Source organism: Xenopus laevis, chromosome 2S, assembly GCF_017654675.1.
Source record: "Xenopus laevis strain J_2021 chromosome 2S, Xenopus_laevis_v10.1, whole genome shotgun sequence".
In the NCBI taxonomy this organism is placed as follows: domain Eukaryota; kingdom Metazoa; phylum Chordata; class Amphibia; order Anura; family Pipidae; genus Xenopus; species Xenopus laevis.
In genome coordinates, this window is record NC_054374.1 from 88805399 (window position 1) to 88827781 (window position 22383).

Genomic DNA, 22383 nt, shown 5'->3' on the forward strand with positions numbered 1-22383 from the left:
TGTAGTTCTAATAATAGTGCTACCACAAAAATGGAGTTAAATAACACCCATCATACAGTATATATGCAAGTATGATACCTGTTTGGACATATGAATTCATGGTAATGTTGTTGTGCTGTGTTAGAGGGCAACCCCTTTGAAATAAAAATAACAACAGTGATATAAAGGTGATACTTTAGTTAGCCACTTAAGGGTAACCCTGTAACATACTTGAATTGAAACTATTAGTTAGAATCATTAGTTAACCTTTTAAACTCTACAGAGCACCGGCCTGCAGCATGAACTGTTCTTATGCAACAAGTCCAAAATTAGTTGCACTTATTGCTGTTGGTACTAAGAATGATCATATAATATCGTACTGGATAAAGTCTGCAGTAGATCTCATTCATCTTTCCTTTGTGTGTTTTCCTATTATATAAAGGACATAAATTTCCTTTTCTATGTATTTATTTTTATTTCTTCAGGAGTGAAGATTCCGCTTACCAGATAATGCAGCTTGACTTTGAAATGGAGAATTTCACCAGTCAGTCAGTCACAAGACGTATAATGTGGCATGTAGATTACCGGGGTCGAAATCCTCCTCCTGATCTGGAGAAGGCTGTAACTGAACTAACTGTGATACAGAAGGACATTCGTGCAATTGTCCCATTAGCAATGGTTAGCGCTTCCTTTTCTCATGTTTATTATTTATTCACGCTGTGTCTTTTTGTCCTTTATTGTCCTGTTTTATTGTATATATATATGATAAGGTGAATATTCAGTCGTCTCTTTGTTTTTTCAGGACACAGAAATTATTAACACAGCCATTCTGACAGGGCGGACAGTTGCAATACCTGTCAAAGTTCTGGCTATTGAGACATCTGGGGTTATTACTGATATCACCTCTGTTACAGAGTGCAAATCCAGCAATGAAGACATTATAAAGGTGAGAGAGGGACATTGGAGCACCAGAACAATAAAGTTGTTATTTTGCCCTATACATGTGCCCACAGTATAGATTAGGTGCCATATGTTAGGAAATGTTGGGGGGAAGGAGGGTACCCCCAAAAATTACAATCTTTTTCAGCCTATCACCCTTAAAAAACTAAAAGACATCAGCGTTTTTTGGGACTTTGGGGAAATTTCAACTTTTTTTGAAGCAAGCCCTATCTACTCTATTGCACTTCGCCTGGTCTGAGGTGCTGAAGCGCATGAGGTAATGTTCAGTAAAATCCGCAAGTTAGTGAATTAGTGTAGTTACGTCCCTTCTCCATATCGCAACTTCGCCTGGTGTAAGTGTGCAAAGTAGCGCTAGAGTAGGTCCACTTTGCTAGCGAATTTACGCCAGCACTTTAGTAAATCGGCAAAGTAGTGAAATGTAGTCAAGCTGGCAAATTTTCGCTAGCATTAGCCACTTCCCCTTTAGAGGTGAACCAACCCTTAAATAGGGCCAGGTCTGTATTCGTTACGGTGCCTATTTGCACTCATCAGTGAATACATAGTGATGTAAGCAACATAATGCGCATGCTCATGATGTCACCTCCTCCATGACCTGCACTCAGTACCCCCCACATCTGCCTCCGGATTTCACGGGAATCTACCAGTGGCAGGGTTTTTGCAAAAAGTTGCAAAAAAGTCAAATGACTATATTTACCATATAGTCATCTGAGGGCCACCCCTTAAAGCTTTTGCACTAGTCACAGGCCCTCCAGTGCCTATATGTTAAATACAGACCTTAATAAGGCTACATTAATCAAACAGAGATGTTAGCACATTTCAGGAAAATACATATCCCCCTTTTGACACAAACCCATTCAGGTGGGCTTATCTAAAGTGCAAGAAATAATTATAATAATTTAAGTATTATTAAATATTTATATGAAGTTTGCCAGAGTTGAGATGGCAATCTACATCAAAATAACTGTGTGATCTACTGTGCTGCTCTACTGAATGTATTGATGCAATCGCCCGATTTGAAGGTGGTAGTACCTCTAGGGTTCCCCTGCACCATAGGCACACTTGGAACAATTCAGAACAGTAGGTGAGACAGACACACCAGCACTAAGTGCAGACTATGTACAACAACTTCATCTATTTTTTTACGTGACTGCAAAGGTGGCTATACAGGTAAAAGAGCTCTCAAGTACTAGAATCCATCAGTTCAACAGGAATGAAAGTGTTAGAGTAGTTGAATGGCACTGTCAGTCTAACAAATGTGTGGAAATGGTCCAAAACAGAGGCAAACAATAATAAATATGTATTTATTTTGATGTTCATACACCTTTTTACATAAGCTCAACTGGATGAATTCATGTCTAAAAGTGCGGTATTTTTTCCTCTCTACATTTTCGCTGCCATGGATTCTATAACTGTTTGCAACTATGTTTTGTGGTTAACAGACCTGTAATATCAGATGCATTTGTTTTACTAGGGGTAGACAGAAGAGACACCTGCCTAGCGCACACCAATGGGGGGGTGCATTGGGCAGGTACCTTTTGAAGAGTATTCTGCCTACCCTCATCTGGATTTTCTTGCCCCCGCTACTGCTCATCGCCACTTCTAATTGTACACTCCCACCCCCTACACATGTGCTTGCAGTGGTCATCCTGGTTGCCTGGGGCTCCCAGTCGATTTAGCTTGTTTCTGCAACATACTCCCTTTCCTGCACTTTATGACAGTGGTTCTCTAACTGTGGGACTGCCCCCCATCTCATGGGAGGCATGAAACTATTTTGGGGATGGGGGGCTGAATGTGAAGGCTCTCTCTAGTACAGGAGTTGGGCAACCCACGGCTCTGAAGCTTCATGCTCTTCATCCTGCTTGCTGCAGCTCGGTCTTGCTGCTTTGCCTGTCGCGTTCTTGAGTGTGCAACTGCGGCAAGCCAATGGTTAGCTTACCGCTGTCGCACACTCAGGAAGCCACCAGCAGGTGCGAGGTCTGTATAGACATCCCAGGAGTGAAAGTAAGACCGAGCCGCTGCAAGATGATTCATTATGGTCCTTACCATGGTCACACACTCAAGACAAGAGAAGGAAGATCAGCATTGACCTTCAGAAAGAGAAGTCACATTAAACAGATGAGAACACTGGCATTTAATAGGGCTATTTAGTGTTTAATTTATTTCAAAGTAGGCCTACACATACATTTCTGTTTGTTGTATTCTGTTGTTGTAATCGTTAAAATTAAAAAAAGGTTAAAACGGCGGCTTTTTGCGGCTCAAGACTATTTTTCTTTAGTGGAAGAGGGGGCAAAATGGCTCTTTTGATAGTAAAGGTTGCTGACCCATGCTCTAGTGGAATTCACATAGGAAAGATAAGTTTAGGGTAAGATTTGAGGTGAAAAAAAAATGATGTGCTAGATATTCTTCACGTGGATGATTCTTGAATGGAAGGGTCCTGACCAAAAACTGGCCATCCAAGTGGGACCTGAACTGAAAATGTCCCATCATAGTTTCACTTTGTGGGAGGGGACAAAATGCTCGAAATTTGCGAATTTTTTGCAGAATTCGGAAACCGGCGAAAAATTTGCAAAACGCATAAAAGTGAATAGGGCGTCAATTTCGACTCCCGCGAAAATTGTTATATGAGTGCCTATTTTGGCCAAATGAATTTAAGTCAATGGGTGTCAATGCTTGAATCCGTGCCAGTATCCTCCCTTAAGTGACTCACTCACCGTGGTGTTCTCAGAGGCAATCACACTGGAGATTACAGGCAGCTCTGCAGCAGGATAAATCTCATGAGCGGCACCTTTCTCCTTCTGAGTCTCTAGCAGCTTGGCAGGGAACAGGCTGGGCTCAATCTGTACCTCCACAGATTTTACAGTTTCTCTGTACTTCTCTGTACTGACAGTCTTACAGCTATTCGTGCTGGCTCTGTTCAGCTCTCTGGGAGACCCCGCATATTTGCCTCCAAATACAGGCACACCCTCTCTCCCAAGGATGCACTGGGGTGCCCAGCCAATTGGATCGCTCTCCAGCCTGTAACTGGGCTGGATGATGTCACAGGCAGATAAACAGGGGAAGGATTCCTCTTTTCCCCTACAGTTTCATAGTCTTCTCTTAAATAAATGCACAATTTGGAACTTGCCCAAATGTGCCAGATCCTTAATCTTAGTCCTGATAACCCTGAATAACCATCCCTGCCCAGTAAGTAAGTAAGGACTGTAAATAATACACCATCATTAAATGTGTTTGGATAGCTTAAGTAGCAGCAAGAGCAAGCTACTGCTGTCAGAGAATTTTATGGCAAATAAAATGAGTTTAAAAACAAATCATGAAATTATCCCATTTTAGGCTTTACTTAAAGATATATAGAAGGATACATTTTTACATAATAATTATCGTTTGAATGCCAAATGATGGTTTTATATTCCCCTGCTTTTTCTATATTTGCTTGATAGATTTAAGGTCACATAGAAGATTAGCCACAGTGATCAGTAATTGGCACAATACCAGCCGAGTATCTCATCCTCCAGCAGCAATTCCACATTTTTCAGTTACTGCACTGGAATTGCTTGCAATTGGGCTGTATTAGATTGTGTCCTTACAGATAATTGGTATCCATGGATACCTCGAACATTTGCTATGTGCAAATCACTGCTTAGCCGGTATTCTGGGTTATATCGCACGCGGTCCATTTGAGTGTTTTGCTCCCACTTGTTTAACCAAGCTGTGAATTTATCATAGATATTAGCAAGGTTAGACTAAAGGTGAAAGCAAAGTTCTTCAGTACGATTTAATGCTCATACAGTATATGTATGACTTCTCATGTGGGCTTTTAAGCACAAAACACATATTGAATATTATAATGTTCATTTCAGCTTGCAAATAAAATAACTCATCCCATTGACTGTAGGCTCATTAATTCTTAAACTTTATTTAAGGGTGAAAGTGAAAGCTCACCCTTTGATATATGCCTTAAAAAATACCCATAGAAATGAATGGAGAGTGGCGGAATCTCACTCGAGAGGACTGTGATGATCTCTAACTTTTTGATAAATCTACCCCTAAATCTGTCAGATGAGACAGCTACTGGCAGGGACAGATTACCGCAAGTTTTCCAGGCTGTTATCAGTACTATAGTGATTCTATAGACTTTGTGGGAAATGCAATAAAATTCACGAAGAGCAAAACCTTGTGAATAAAAATGTGCCTATCGCAATGTAATATTCTTTATTAGGCTTTATTGCATTGTGAGTCTTAATTGCCATTGCGAATTAAGGGTTTCTTGCTGAAATGCCCTGAGTTTCTCTTTGATCTCTTGCACTGACACCAGGAAAATATACAAAGTTTCTGAAACTTATTTGAAATAAGAGAGCAGAGAGCCCAGAACCCTGAGCAGCTGCACTTTTGTAACAATTTAAGATAAGCAAAGATACAATTGGAACTAAAAGAACTGAGACACAGCTTAAAGGGCAATTTCACCTTCATTAGCAAAACTGTTATAACGTATAAAACATTGACCTAAAACTCCCATACGTAGCTGATGTTTTTGTCTCTTTTTTTTAAAACTTTTCAAATGTTGGGAGGTATGGTATTGGTATAACTAGCTATAATATTAGCATAACATTTTTTTTTAAATACCAGCAGAGAAACATTAATATATAACTTGCAAATCATCTCAAGGGAAGGCATGTTGATGGGCATATCCCTCAAATTAGCATATTTTTATGGAAGGGATGTAATTTCCTATTGGAAGGTCAGTGTGCCTACCTCTATTCTGTTGCATGCAGATTTTGCACACTGGATCGGCCTGTGACACCCTACAACAACTGCAGCAGTGTTTTAAATCTCTGAGTGTGGATAAGGCAGGTGCTCACTGAAGAAGACCCAACAGGCTACTTGTCTATAGAACTAGCAAAGGCATTGTTTATGGGATAATTAATTAATTGGCCTGTTAGTGATCGGCAAATGTTTTCACCAGGTATAGATTTGAAGCAAAATTCCAGATTTGCAAAACTGCAGCAATTTTTGTTTCAGTGCTGATATGATGGTACAAGCATCAATCACTTCACAATTACTTCAAATACTTTCATCCATCTTACTTTTCAGCTGTAGTGTTAAATATAGAGTCTTGGTCAAACAATTCCCAAGCTCGGCAAGCTCACAGTGGTCGCAAGCTCCAGGAATCTCCTATCCCTGAACCTAACCCAATGAGTCCCCATACTAGCAGCCTCATCACTGCCAACTCTACTAACTACCCTGATCCAGCCTCTCATTCCTACAGTGAGCTATTGAAGATTTTTCTAACACGTATTACTCCTAGTGGGATCTACCTCTGTACCAGGCCATACTAGCAACCTCATGTCCCCATACTAGCAGCCTCATCACTGCTAACTCTACTAACTACCCTGATCCTGCCTCTCATTCCTACAGAGAGCTATTAAAGATCTTTCTAACACGTATTACTCCGAGTGGGACCTACCTCTGTCCCAGGCCATTCATCACTCCACTTCCAACTTCCTCCAACAATTGTGGGCTTCCATTTTTGTAACTAGGAAACTCCGACACCCTCTAACCAGCTACTGAACTGCCAGGAAAATACTTTAACCCGGGAACAATAAACAGCTCCCCCTCCCAACTATAAATCAGGCCTGGCTCTTAGCTGGCCAAAACCTTCCTGAAGAACTGCACCTGAAGATAAAGGTTGACAAAACCTTTATGCACTTACAATTTTTTTATTTTAACGACAGTGTTTACATTTTTTTGGAGCCAAACATTAATCACGAATACTGTATATATTTTAATGTTTTCTACAGATTAAAATAGGTTACTGATAATGGCTTTACCACATTTTTCTCATTTATATATTCATGTTGATAGTTAACATTTCTTTAATACGATGTCTTGAGCAACATTTTATTTTTGTACTTTATTTTGTCACATTAATTATGCAATGTGTACATACCTGATTGTTATATTTTGACAGTGCTTACATTTCATATTTTCTCTTTCTGATACCAGGTGTCAAGCAGCTGTGACTATGTATTTGTCAGCGGGAAGGAAACAAGGGGCTCTATGAATGCACAGGCCATTTTTAGCTATGAACATCTCAGCGCACCATTAGAAATGACAGTCTGGGTACCCAAGATCCCATTGTACATTGAGCTTTCTGATTCCAAACTGAGTCAAATAAAAGGCTGGAGAATCCCGATCCTGCCAGACAGAAGGTAAATGATGTTATAATAGGCTAGACCCAATATGAATACATGTGTTCAGCAGTAATGTATTTATGAGGGCTGGGGAAGAAAGATAAACTCTCAAATTAGGGGGAATCAATAGGTGCGAGTGTAATGGAGCTGTGTTGTTTGTGCCAGCCCAGCACATGGCACTGAGTTCAGTTTTATTTTCGTTTCAGTCTTTATTAAATTATGCACCAGGTTTTTTTGTTTATTTATATTTTTTAACACTAAACTCTCACTGTCATTTGTATTTTTACATTTCAGACTGTATCAAAATTGTTAGTATTTTGGATTTTTGTTTTTTATTAGAGGTAATTACATATTTCAAGGTAATATAGTACATTTTGTAAAGACCAATTTGACTTTGGGGGGTCTCATAGAAATATATTTGCCTGGCACCCCTTATTTTCTGGTTTAGATGCAAGTTTGTGCCCCAAAATATTTTAAGGGCTGTTGATTATAATACAATGCTCTTTCAAGACATTTGTAATGTATTGTCACACCATTGATCCCTACAAAATGTTTTCAATGTCAAATGCAGCTTCAGCTGATTTCTTAGAGGGCAAAATATTGATTTCAGAAGACCATCACCAACAATTCTATTGCTTAATCCTTGAGTAAGATATTGCTGGTCCAATTCAGCAGTATATGTCATTTGTTGGACCCAAGTCTGTTGGGTGTAGAACTAATGGAGCTTAGAATTCTGTTATACCATATTGTAGAATTTTAAGTATATTAGAGCTGGATGGCACTAACAAAACATTTGTGACAGAGCTTGCATTTAGGGACAGTTGCAAATATGGAAGAAGAACAGTAATCAAAAGTGTGACATGTTTATTCATAAAACCCTCAAGGACCTCATTGATTGAAGACCTGTTTTGAGTTTGATGTTGAAATAGAATGCTTGTCTGTGGTAGCAGTGGTAATTAATCCCTTAAGTCCACTGCTAACTGTTATGATAGGCTGAGAGCAAAATGACCCTTGCTTCAGTGCTATCAAGGGTGTTCTGTAAGCCCATTTTCTAAGAATGTTCCCTTTGATTTAGAACACATGTATAATGGTCGGTTGGGATGCACTTTCCTTTATCCCTTCCAACACAAAACTACCCACAGATACTTGAAACATCAAAAAATTCCAATTTCTCCTCTTCAATTTTCTGCACCACTGCATTCTAGTGATTTCAGTCAGGGGGAAGATTGCTAACTTTGTTTTTTTCAAAAGGGATAGAAAAGAAATCACTTAAATCTTTTTCTGCTCAACCCATAAAACACCTTCCTTTGAATATAATCACAGTTGTTGTATTGAATATTCATGTTCTAAAACTAAAAGACTTGCGCAGCATTTCTTTCCTATTTGTACTTTTGGTTTGTGCTAGAATCAGTGCTCTCAGATTTTTCAGCTAGTATAAATTCATTCACTTGGTGCCATTTCAACAGAGGATAAATTCTCTCACTGAGCGTCAGCTTTTATAGTTTCCATATAATGGCGGCACCTGTATAAAATATAGAGTTCTGGGAGAAAATTGAAGCCAATCGGAGCACAGATCCTTTGCCTGCATTTTTCTCCTGTGTTATACTACACATTTACAACTACAGTTGAAAATAAATCACCCAAAATGCAAGGAATGAAAAGAGCCCTGTGCCGAGTTGCACATAGCATTTTCATCTAATGTTTTTGCATCTCTCAAACAGTGAGCAGCACCAGCAAAAGGAATGACTGTGATTTCCAATATTTTCCAATAATGTGTTGCATATTGCACATTTCAAAGGTTATAGGAAATTGTAACCTGTATTCCCTATAGGAAAAACTACACTAAGTGGGCTTTGTAAAATGAGTAGTAATTGGCTTTGCCCATCTTGTGTTGTGATGTCATAATTGCATATGCATTGACTGTGGTATATGTTTTCTTTTGGCATTGCTCTTCTGAAAACACCAAGGTCTAATTAAAGATGTGTGCATTAAATAGTGCTGAACAAGCAGTGCTTTACACACATTCTTATTAGAAAAGCATTTGCTATCAATACCCTTTCCAAATAGACATAGAAATAAATAAAGCAGAAGGGAAATCTAGGACACATGAACATCTTTAAATCCCTGAATGAATATACTGCAGGCCAGCAGAAATCACAAAACAGAGAACTCCTATGAAGCCTTTGGCTAATTTGTTTCCAGGGAAATCAAATGAATGATTCCTTTTAATTGGTCCAGCAGCACTAATGTACTAAACATAGAATTAAATTAAAAAGTAGATGGTTGGATATGAAGTAATATAATTATTACAGACTGTTGTGAATAGTCCATATGCACGGACACCCACTCACACACTGTACACCCCTACGATGGCCACTTCTGGCAAATAAATGAAAATAGAGTAGCCCCAATACAGACATATGAAAAATAGGTATAATTTTGATCACATTTCATTATCTTGGGAAAGCAGATGTTAGCAGAGCTCAAGTTTGTTCTACTCTTGACTGCTCTAAAAAGTCATTTTGTGCCTCCTGTCTAGGTCTGTTCGGGACAGCGATGATGACGACGATGATGAGGATGATAGGAAGCTCTCCCGTGGGTGTACTTTGCAGTACCAACATGCTACTCTTCAAGTATTCACCCAATTTCACACTACCTCCTCAGAGGGCACTGACCAAGTTATCACCATGCTGGGTCCTGATTGGTTGGTGGAGGTTACTGACCTAGTAAATGACTTCATGCAGGTGGAAGACCCACGAATAGCGGAAATGGTTGACAGTAATACAGTTGCGGGACGTGAGCCTGGAACTACATTATTTAAGGTAGGTATATTATGAAATAAATATTTGTATAAATATAACACAAAAATATAGTCCTGAAACCAAATGAGCATACTGATAACTTCCCAAATCAGTATAGATTGCAATTACAATGAATTAGTTGTAGTGACAACAGACACCAAAAAACAGAAGTTGCATTAAACCCACATTAACTGAAAACTTGACTTGTCTAATCCACCTGCAATAGCACCCCTCCTCTGGAATCATCTCCCACAGTCTGTCCGACTTTATCCCAACCTTTCCTTATCCCAAGCTTTCAAAAGATCTCTTAAAACAATTTTTTTTCAAGAAGCCTACCCTCGCTCTGCTTAACTACCAAATGCAGTAGCACATCTCTCACCCACTCAATTCTGATCTTGCCCACTCCCACACCTTGTGTCTTATTCCCTTCCCTTTAGATTGTAAGATCCTTTGAACCGGGCCTTCCTCACCTTTTGTACCGATATTGGTTGTGATGTATGTAACTCCATATGGCCTATGTATGTAATTAATCATGTAGTGTATACCCAATTTATTATGGTAATAAGAAATATGTGGTATTAGTGATGAGAGAACCTGTCCCATTTCATTTCAGCAAAAATTTTGCAAAACTGCTGAAAATTGGCAAAACTGCCAAAAATTTGCATGGAAGTCAATAGGGAAGAAATTCTTTAAACACACAACTAGTGCTCTGCTTCATATAACGAAAACATATAGTTTGAAAATATTTTCACTCAAGTTCATCAAAGTAAAAATAGTTCTATTAACCTGTTCAGAAGCTCAGATTCCAAATTTATTCATAATAGATGTTAGAAGTAGCAACTTATACTAAAACAGTTTGTCAGGGAAGAAATCAGTATATTTCCACAAATGTGCCGGACTGTGCTCCCTGTTAGTAGTAGCTCCATTCAACCTTTATTGCACTGCACATATAAGGGCACTGTACTGTGTAAATAAGCGGACCTGACCTATTAAATGCCCCATACTGCTTTTCCACTTGCAGTATATTTTTCTTGGTGCAACGTGCCAGATTAAAGACACTTTTCCAAATGATTGTGTGCGTGTGAAGACACTTACTCATACTTTGAGCTTGCAGCAACTTCCCAGCAGCACTTAGCAAGCACTATGAATATGTAGATAGCTCCACATTACTATGGTCTATAGGGGAAGTGGTAGCAAATGTAAGAAGTTAACAATAACCATCTCCCCTCACCCTAAAATTCACCTTGTAGGAACATGTTTTGTCAGGTTTACAGTATGTAGCTCTTGTTAATTATTTCTCATTACATCTACAATCAATAAAATACTGTAATTATTGTTTTACATCATTTTCCCAAAATATTAAAAGGTGGTGTCTCCTCTGATGGAAACAGTGCTTGGTCAGACCCCTATTACAGTGACAGATGAAAAAGTCAGCATAACTGAATTGCGGGCCCAGGTGATATCTGGCTTAACACTCTCTCTTCATCCAAGTCCTGGAAACAGCCACACTATCATTGCAAAGTCAAGTGCCCAGCACATTCTGAAATTCCCTAAACAGGTGAGTGGAATGGACAAAAGAGCTTGCAAAGTTAGTAGAATGCAAAACTCATAAACGGGCATTTATTACATGCAACCATGGCCTTTTCACATTTGCACACAGCCCCTGCACATATACAGTATATACTGTAAATTTCCATAGATCTCTGCCTGCATTCCCTTAATGAAAACAGAACTGTCTGTGCTTGGCAGTATTGTATTGATGAGGGGTTGTTGGAGGGGCATGTAGATGCCTCCCTGCATAACTCATATGCACAAGTTAGTGAGTGCTGGGGGGTGCTTTCAATTTTGAGAGTTAAGTAGTTGCTACTGATTCTTATATCATCACCATTATAATTTATTTACATAGCACCAGGAGGATACACAGCGCTTTACATTAATTTAACACACAGGAGCCACAATAAATCTTTTCCCGGGAGGCAGGGAGAAATATTTAATTGTGAACACCGGGAGCATGCTGATGCTCTAGTCTTTAGGGGAGGGGGCCAGCTGGGGGCCCGGGTGCACATTCTGCATCCAGGCCCAATGGTGGATAGGTTTCAATAGTTGGGAGAAACACGGTGCTCCAGAATAAATTGTAAATGACTCACCAAATAGTCATTGTGCTGGTGCACTAGCCCCAGATCCCCAGCTTTAGGGAGCAATACGACAAAGGATGTGAAGAAGAAGCAGGGCCAACCAGCACTCAAATGGATCCACAGGACCAGAGAAAATTAGTTAAAAATGTATTTTATTTATACAAAGTTAAAAATTTTATATTTGCATCTCCATCAGCCCTACGCGTTTCGCACCCACTTAGGGCACTTAGTCAATGGTGAATAAGGTCTTGGAATATTTTAACAAAGAAGAGTTATAGAATATAAATGGGATCAGAGGGCCCTGTTCACAAGAGTCTGCATATTTATGCATTTTGATTGGCACACTTCCCAGCTCATTAATGTCCCTCTTAATGACTGCAGCCCAAAACAGCACTGCATACTCAAGTAAGGCCTTACCAGGGACCTATAAAAAGGCAAAATTATCTCAGTCCTCAAGTTAATGCCATTTTGAATGCAAGACCTTTGTGATTTTGATGTATTAGCCATTGTCTGACAATCAATAACAAAGCCAGTTCAGAAAGTGATAACAAGAGAAAAGTGATAACATATGAGTTAAAATGTATTCTCTTAATTTTCATAGGACACTAAATACAGTGCTCCCTCTGTTTAGCACCACTGTATTCATGGGGGGGATACATGTAGGCATACCTCCCACTAACTACCCATTCCCTAATTTGCACGTTATTGAGATGCACAAGCACTCTGCATCTCACCATCCAAAGTGCAGGAGCACTAGCTGACACAAAAGTGAGCTACTTAGTGCTCCTGCACATGTGACATCATCTAAATTACAGGGAAATGATCCCTCTAGTGCCTAGGCTTATATGTACTGTATGGTGCATATTGTTCTTATACAGCATATTGTTACAAATTAGGTATATATTTCATGACACAGATCTAATATTTTTCTTCTGTAGGAAGGTCTGTTGAATCTTTGGCTTACATTCGGTGATGGATCCTCTGTACCTCTTTCATTCTATGATCCCAAAGACTATACGTTATCAGTGAGCAGTCTGGATGAACAAGTGATCTCAGTGAGTCCAGATCGTACCTTTCCCATTGTAACAGCTGGAGAGGAGCAGGGAGCAGGAACCCTTCTGCGGGCTGAGATGATAATAAATGAGATCTGCCAAAAAACAAAGAGGAAGAGCATTTTATCGACGGCAACAGCACTAGTGCAGGTCATGTTTGGTCCCGATGAGCCAGGAGAAGAGGAGGAACCAGGAAAATTTGTGAGTGTTGTACCACCACATTTTCCTGCACAAAAAAACAAAGAAACATCTGGCACAACACTGATTACACCGCTCTCTACATCAATTGAGGATCTCAGTACACTTGGTTCTGGGGAATATCCCTTAGCAATTCCTACAGTTTTTCCTCAATCGCCTCGAGGATTGACAGACTTAGAAATTGGCATGTATGCACTCTTGGGAGTTTTCTGTTTAGCCATACTAGTATTTCTCATAAACTGCATAGTTTTTGTTCTTAAATATAGACACAAGAGAGTCCCACCGGAAGGTCAGGCAAACCCTGATCATTCCCATCACTGGGTTTTCCTAGGAAATGGGCAACCCCTCAGGGCACGGGGGAACCTATCACCACAACCTGAAAGTCCTGCCAATCTTTTGGAGGCAGGAAGTTTACCTCCTCATCATGCTTCATGTTGCAGAGGTGAAGCACGAGGAAGTAGCAGTAACAGTAGCTCTCAGGCCAGTGTACAGAGCCAATCACATGGACGGGGGGATGGATCTTCTGGGGGAGGTGGCTCAAGTCGAGAAGCCAGTGAGGACCCTCTAAGCTCATCACCCACAACAAAGCGAAAGCGAGTAAAGTTTACCACCTTCACTAGCTTGCCCAGTGAAGGAAGTGTATATGATGCTGTACCAGGGGCAGAGGAAAATGATATGGAGTGGGTTTGCCGGGACATGGGACTCCGAGATCCCCAGGAGCTTAGAGACTACATCAGGAGGGTCAGAGAAATGGCATAGCCTTGGTGTTTGTTGGGGCTGTTCGGACTAGATGAGCAAACATGCACCCAAAAGGATTGTTGCTTTCTCCGAAACATGGAGAATGGGCTTAACGTTCTCTTTGTGTCTCGCTATTAATGTATTTAATCTCATAATCTACCACCACTGTCATTTTCTTCCAAAATATCAGTATTCATCCACCAAAATCATTATCTTTCTCTGTCTCTTTTCCTTCTTCATATATGCACTAAGCCCTCTATCATATCTACCAACCATACAAAAAGGAGCATGTTGTTTACAATGTCTCTGAATTATTTGTAAAAAAAAGAAAGAAAAAAGAACATGGAACTTTGGCTCCGACATTCATGCATACCATTAGAAATATCTATACAAATCAGCTCAGTGAGGTTACAAAAAAGGAAGAATTTTACCGTATTGTAGCTTCAAAAACACAGAGAACCTGAGCTAGATCTGATTTTCACCTTTATTGCTTACATTTCACAAAAATCCAGACAACAAATTAGGAGGTCATGATGGTTGTAACAAGGACAGTAGCCTGGACAGATTTTACATAGGCTTTATACTAAAGGAAAGAATGTTCAGAAGATTCTGAGGCACAAAATTGACTGCATTTTGGGAATAAGCATACAGCATAGAAAGAAAACTAAGTTTCATCTGACAATAATATGAGAAAACTATGGCTCATTTCATTAATTCCCAAATTATGTAAATTGGCAAATCCAAAATGCTCAGAGTACCATCAGTGGAATTCATGACCAAAAATATAGACACATTAAAGTAAAACTATGAAATATAAATGTGTTTCTTAAATGTTGTTTTGGTCAAATTCATCAGAATCGAATAATAACATTAATAATAATAAACAGTAAGATTAAAGCACCTCAAAATTTACACAAATTCTCTCAGGGGAAGTGAGCAGCTAATGCAGTTTACCTGGTAATCTGGGTGACCAAACATAAGGTCTGTTGCACATTGCTGTAGGACTAGCCATCTCTATGGTTTACCAAAATAAATATTAGCCGGTTTGAGGTAAGGCACAGACATAACATGGACCAGCTTCTAAGGTTGGAATATAGGTAGTAAGTGCACATCAGGACTCGTTGGCTACGATTACATGGATGCAAAGCCAGTATTTAAGAAGTTTATACAAAAAGATGGATTAAATGCCACTGCATACAGTACATCATGTTGCTTCTAGAAATAATGTTCAGATGTAGGTAGTGTATTTTGAAAAACAAATAGTTTAAAAGGTATTTCAGCAGTCAGCTAATCCATCCAAAAAAACAAATCCTTGATTCTATGAGTCAGTGTTTCACTTGCGTGGCGTTCAGTCTGAAGAGTTCTTGTAATAGGATTTCTTCAAACAAAACCCTAAACCCTGCATACAGTATGTCAATTTATTTTGTTATTAAAAACATTGATTTATTTGCTGGTTCAGTTTGCCAAAATGCGACTTTTATATTTTTAAGGAAATGTGTTATTATTGCCCTGTAACGTCAGTAGATAAGCTGACTGTTTTTTATTTAACCACTTTAATAATTGTCCTGAGGAATTTCATTGTGTCAGAGAGTAGAGGAACTCTTTTGAGTTGAATGAAATAAGAGGCAGCACTAGGCACGGAGGGAATTGTATGGGGACACTTTTTCTAACCGGAATGATGGACACCAAAATAGGGTTATCCTTATATAAGACATGTAAGTCTTGAATTTAACCACCGTTGTGTCAAACTTTTCCTAAATCAATATATAGGAAATAAAATTTGGCAGTGCACCAAAGCTAACAGTGTTTGTGATTTTTATTCCATTACACAATTTTGACATAAAAGTGAAGCAATATATTCATTCTGGGCATTGAAAGTCCTGGAGAAATCAGCCGTTGACTGAGATATAATTGTATTTTGTGGTACTTTATTTATATTTTATTATTTCTTGGAAGACGGAAATTATACATTTTAATAAATTCATGTGAAGTTTCTTTCTCTCTTCTCTATTGCATTATGTTCATCTCTGCGTTTCTATAGGCATATTGTTTCTCTATTGGCAAGTTCTGCCTACAATGTAAGGAATTTATTTACAGCATATTTTACAGCTAATAAGCCTGCAGAAATAAAAGTTGAGATTTGATGTTTTCTTTATACAGATGGGAATTTGTATTAATAACCTGAAGCAGTGGGTAGCCTTTGTGTTGCACCAATGTGTGCAGCGTACATTAACTAACATCATCACCTTATCTAAATATATTGCCTGAGCCGCACTGGGATTCTTTTTGTAGTCTATAGCAACTTGTGTCTGCTAAGAGTTAACAGATGCAACAAATATGTTTAGAAACTTTAAGAATTTGCTTACTCTGGTCATTGGCCATTTTTTGAATGTGAGGGCACGGAGGTTAGAGAAAGAGTGAGAAGAGGCAGAGATATTATTGAGACTGGAAAATGAGTTATATAATGGCTTTTCTATATACACTGATAGATCTGCTTTTGATCTTAAAAATTGCAGTACAAAGATTTCCTTGAAAACCTGTAAGGGGGCATAGCAGCACTCTGAAGCTTGTGTTGGATTTAAAATAGGCAGATGGTAAGGACAGTGATGAATACATCCCTACAGTAACTCTAAAAAGTGTTTTAAAGTAATGAAAATATCATGTAATGTTGCCCTCCACTGGTAAAGCTAATGTTTGCTTCAGAAACACTACTATAGTTCATATAAACAATGGCGGTAATTGAAAAAAGGCTATATGGCACAGGTTAAATATTGATAACAGATAACACCATTATGTTCTACAGAGCTTATCTGCTGTTTAACCTGAACCTTTTCTCCTTTGAATAGTTGCCCCCATTGCTACACAGCAGCTTATTTATATAAACTATAGTAGTGTTTCTGAAGCTGAACACACCAGTTCTACTAGTGCAGGGCAACTCTCGATTATATTTTTATTACTTTAGAAGTTTTGATGTTACTGTTCCTTTAACACAGGCGTTTCTATATTAATCCGGAAAGCTCAGGTTCTTGAGTTCTGTTTTGGAATGCAAGAACTTGTACCTGTGGACACCCACAACAGGCCAGGGTGCAAAGAGTAGAAACATTTTGGTTTGTGTCTATTTTTTGCACTTGCACTCTTTGCATCAGTGCCTGTGGGCACTCACTGTGGGAACAGGGTGCAAAGTGGGAACAGCATGGTGGATTGTGTTAGCTGTTTTGCAGTCGCACCCTGCCCTGCCATTTGTAAACAAGCCCTGTAGACCTCAGCTTTCCCTAAAAATGTTTTTCAACTCAACAAAAGAAATTGCTTTATTGATTGCACATGAGCAAGGGCTTGTTCTTTTTAACTGTAATCTAGGTACGTCACATAAAGGTTATAACATACAGTATATAGTGAATAAAGTACCCCCTTTGTAAAATATAAGGATATTATAAGTTACCGAGGAGTTTCATGACCATATAAAAACACGAGGCCGGAGGCCGAAGGCCGAGTGTTTTTCTACAGGTCAGGAAACTCCGAGGTAACTTCTAATATCCTCATATTTTGCAACTGGGGTACTTTATTTATTATAATACACAAGTTTCAGTGAGTCGTGTGATAGAAATGACATCAGAACTCACCGTTTATAACTGATGACATCAGAACTCACCGTTTATAAGGATATAATTTACAACGTATTCATGGCTCTTGTGTATTATAACTGAATATAAATCAACAATACAAATGTGTTGCATCAGGGCAATTGGCAGGGCAGTATGATTCTTTACATTTGCAAAAAAAATAAAAATTCCAAAAATGCTCTAACCTCCAAGAGCTGAACTCATATCCTCCTCAAACCGATATGTCTGGAAAATTATTTAGCAGAATAACTTGAGCTAAACAAATATGCGGAAATAAATGTTGGGAGCATGGGATGCACTCCAGGCAGAATTTAATGAACAGTTGTTGCTTTTAAAAATGACCTGAACGCTAATTCACAAAGGTGACACGATGGTTTGAAGACTGTTAATGTATTAATTCTTAGTCCATTTGAATTTGACTCCATATGCCAAGTACTTAATAAGCCCTATTTCTTCTTTTGGCTTTTCTTTCTGTAAAGTCACATTTGAGAGTCTTTTTAGTGAGAAGTTAATAGTCATCTATCTATAGTTCAGCCTCAGCATCAACCTTTAAGCAAAATCAACAAATGCATTAGCTTTAAAATATTCGATCTAAAGATTTTTCCAGCCCTGATAGAAAAAAAAAATCAGCTGTACTGATTTTCCCGAGTGCTATTGTTTCTTTCAGCAGCTTCAGCAAAAGCAATGTGTAATGTAGTATTTTTCATGTGTCAAGTATTTCTAGAGTTTAATAAATGTACTGTACCTTGTGTAATTATTTGGTTAGCAAAGTTCCCAGTGTCAGACTTGCTATTTTACACTGGCCTTTAGAAAGTATAATCATAATGAAAATGTGCAAACAACCCAAACAGCAATTGAGTAAACCTAAACTTCAACAATCGCTAACAAATATTTTTAGTATATCAAAATATAAGGGACAATACATTTTGTACTATGTGTTGTCTCAAAGTATACAAAGTTTCTCATACCCCAACCCTCTGAGAACACAAACTCTTTTTGGATTTCTAAGCACATATGACCAGAATTTCAATAAACTTTCTGGGAAGACAAAACATCTTTTTGACATTTCACCTTTTCAATCATCTGTTGCTTAAATCCAATATACTTTAGCTATGCAATCTATTAGACAACTAGACCCATGATAAATATACGCTGACCTAAAAATCAATCAAATGTTAAGGAGACCATAAAATGCATGAGATGAGAACAGATTGTGGGACAGTGGGAGCAGAGTAAACAGGTATTGTTGGGTTTGCAATAAAAGATGGGCCATGCATAATTTTATTCTCTGAACACCGTATAAACTTTGGGTAAACACAATGTAAGAGTGGAAACCTGAAAATAAAGAAATATGGCAGTAATTGTGGGGAACTTGCATCTTAGAACAGAAAAAAAGTTGATCAGGATCAGATTTTGTTATATTATTTGTTATATTATAGTACAGGTTTAAACAGTAAGAGTGGGCTTTATGACTTATCATCTGAATAATGCACAAGCTAGGGAACTGGGGGTCCTACATGCCAACCCCCATCTTTCCCTTATGATACAAATCCTTGTATAGCAACTTAAAGAAAAAAAATATATCCCCCTTTTTTTTTTACAAGAGATCATTTATTTGGGCTTGTGTACAACATGTGCATAAACACTACCTGTACTTCCAAATATAAATACAAATGCATTGTTTTACACAATCATACTTGTCCTGTCCCCGTCAGAAGTGAATCAACAGTCAGTTTACTTGCCCTTCAATCATCACACTGTATAAGTTCTGGAACTTGTTTAATAATCAAAAGAAGGTAGAACTGTAAATACAAACAATACAGCGGTATCAGAATACATTCTTGATACATAAGATACAGATAAAATACAATAGAACATAAATAAACATCTGATACATGTTATACAGTCCTAATGAGTCCTAACACAGGTGTCTGCTGAGAGGGAAACTTTGGGTCACAAACTACAACCTGGATGCACATAGCAGTAAAATACACACATGTATAGCGGTTACATTATAGTGAGAGTCTGGGCGGGGGCTTGGAGAAATAGCAAAAACGCTGGGGGTTATTTGAAAATGGGTGTATTGCCCATGTTTTTTCTTGAACGCTAAAATATTGCACTGTTTCGCCCGTCATTTTGTTTTTTTTGTGCATTTGCATAAATTTTCACAAATGGCTTGCAAATAAGACAGGTGTTTGCTTGAGTGCACCCACTGTGCGATAACAGTAATTTAAATTTGCAATTTGGGAAACTGTTTTGCAAATATTCCAAACGTAGAGTATGCTCATAAGTATTCATAATTTGCAATATTTGACATATTTAAAAAGCAGTGCAAAAAAAAAAAAAAATAGCAATTCTGTATGCACATAAAATACACCACTCTTATCCCTCTAATCCAGCTTTATAAATATAACCATGCAAATATATTCACTTTGCAAACCAATCTGCCCTGCACAACGTTTATAAATGAGCCCCACTGACTATCATGGTGTCCTTTCAATCTGAGAAATCAGGTATGTCTGTTTAAAAATCATCATCATCATCATTTATTTATATAGCTCCAACAAATTGTGCAGTGTATCACATAAGTTTATAATGAACAGGGAACAAATGGTGTGAATAACAAACAAGGTTTTACAGAGTACAATAGGAATAGAAGGGCCTACTCACAAGAGTTTACAAACTAAAGGTTAGGGTGCAATTGAGACATAAGGATTAAACTAATTTGTGATTTATGATACATTTATGACTGACTAATCAAGGTACATTGAATATGTTTCCTGTATTTTGAGATCAGAGATGACATTTAGGGAGGGACTTCATTATTAATTGCCTTGACTGTAAGGGGCAGATTTATTAAGGTTTAAATTGAAAATTTTAATTAGAATTTTCAAAAAAAAAATTCTGGTCAAAATCAAATTTGACTAGGGAATGATTTAAACTTGAATCGAGTTTTTAAAAAAATTTAAAATCGAATTTCGAGTACAATCAAATTTATGAGTTAAAAAAAACTCACGAGTTCAAAATTCAAATATTGATAAACTGATGTTGACTGGTGTGATTAATGAGTCTAGCAGCAGCATTTAGAACAGAGTGGAGTTGTGAAAGGCAAATTGTTGGAATACCTACAAGGAGTAGGTTGCAGTAATCAAGGTGGGACATAATAAGCGACTGAATAAGTGTTTTGGTTGTGTCTGAACTGAGATATGGTCATGTTTGGGGAATCTTATGGCTGTAATAAGTTTGTGTTTATATGAAAATACCTTAGGCTGGAGAGCCGTTGTATAGCCTGTAAATAGAGAGAACTCTTACACGCAGGTCTAGTTCCCGCAATGCAGTCTCAGTACTTGGTCGAGCAAATCCGTAATTGAGACTGAAATGCTGATCTCTAAATAAATCACACAGAATATTATTCTACAAGGAAGTGCTGTGCCGTGCTGTGCCTTTGTAAAAATATAACATTTTTAAAAAAGCACATATAATTGGTACCAGCAAAAATAATCACTTTTCATTAAAATTGCAAATTCTTTTAAAGACTACTGACTAATAAAATAGAAATTCAATTAAATTATCATCCCAAACGAGCATTTTTTTTCCATTGTGAATACACACTGTGTTATTAATAATATTAACAATTAAACTATCACTTGCCATACAGCTATGGGAAGCTTTACTATAAGTGACATTTTTCATTCTACATTTATAAAAAGCAGCCCCAGGCCTATATAAAATGAATAAATATTAATTTACACATACACCAAAAGCAGAAAATATGGAAATTATAACGTGTGTATGAAAATACCATCAATTAGGGGATTATTCACTAAAACTCAAAATCTTCTCATTATTTTATTAAAACAAATTCAACCAAACTGACATCCACAATTTTGCCTTATTTATCAATAAAATTACTTGAAAAAATTGGTGCAGGAAAAAAACTCGATAAAATCATGGAAAAACTTGAATTGTGCTAATTTTTCCAATTTGACGGGCGAAAACTCAAAATGTTTCCGATTATCTTCCTGAAAACGATAAATTATTCAGATTATCGTATGAAATCCAGAAAAGATCATGATATCTTCCAACAGCAAAAGGGACATCTGCCATTGACTTCTACAGAACCTGCATCAATCTTTTAGTCGGGAATCCACACCTGATCTCTGTGTATCTTCAATCAACCAGAGGGAATTGCCCCAGTTCACAGGCAAACAGCATACAAAAAGTTATATCCAAAGATATATGTCCCCAGGCTTTTCATAAGTAAAAACAATGAGTTTATTTATAGTTGCATTAAAAAAATCGATACATACTGACCCCACACGGTCCACCTTACGCATTTTGTACCCTCCGGCACTTAGTCATAGGTGTCTCTATTAACAGCATGTTCCATTCAGAATTTAAACCCTGTTGCTCCCTCCCATTTTACTTTAAAACCAATCAAAATTCAGAGGGAATTTAACCGTTTTCCCAGTGTACATCCAAAACCGCCAATGTGGGGCCTTCGTATCCTATCGTATACTGTGTTCCAAGTTAAAGTTGCATATTTATCATAGTAATGTTAATTAAACACATATAGTATATCATATTAAAAATGCATAAAATATAATTTACAACAATCACTTTGCACATATTGTTGACTGTAAAAACCGTCACCAAATACTTTTGTTGAAAAATACTCTAATGAAAATATTACATAAAATAACAGCAGATCT

The 22383-nt window shown here is 37.8% G+C and overlaps 1 protein-coding gene across 1 annotated transcript in view; it reads left to right on the forward strand.

Annotated features, from left to right (window-relative positions):
* tmem132e.S (transmembrane protein 132E S homeolog) overlaps window positions 1-14635 on the forward strand; it is a 246825-nt gene extending 232190 nt beyond the window's left edge. Inside the window, exons 4-9 of the mRNA XM_018248589.2 lie at window positions 465-657; window positions 782-925; window positions 6940-7145; window positions 9667-9949; window positions 11295-11486; window positions 13002-14635. Coding sequence (XP_018104078.2) covers window positions 465-657; window positions 782-925; window positions 6940-7145; window positions 9667-9949; window positions 11295-11486; window positions 13002-14072 — 2089 coding nt within the window. The 3' untranslated portion in view covers window positions 14073-14635. The remainder of the gene's footprint in view (window positions 1-464; window positions 658-781; window positions 926-6939; window positions 7146-9666; window positions 9950-11294; window positions 11487-13001) is intronic.
* The last annotated feature ends 7748 nt before the right edge of the window (window positions 14636-22383 follow it).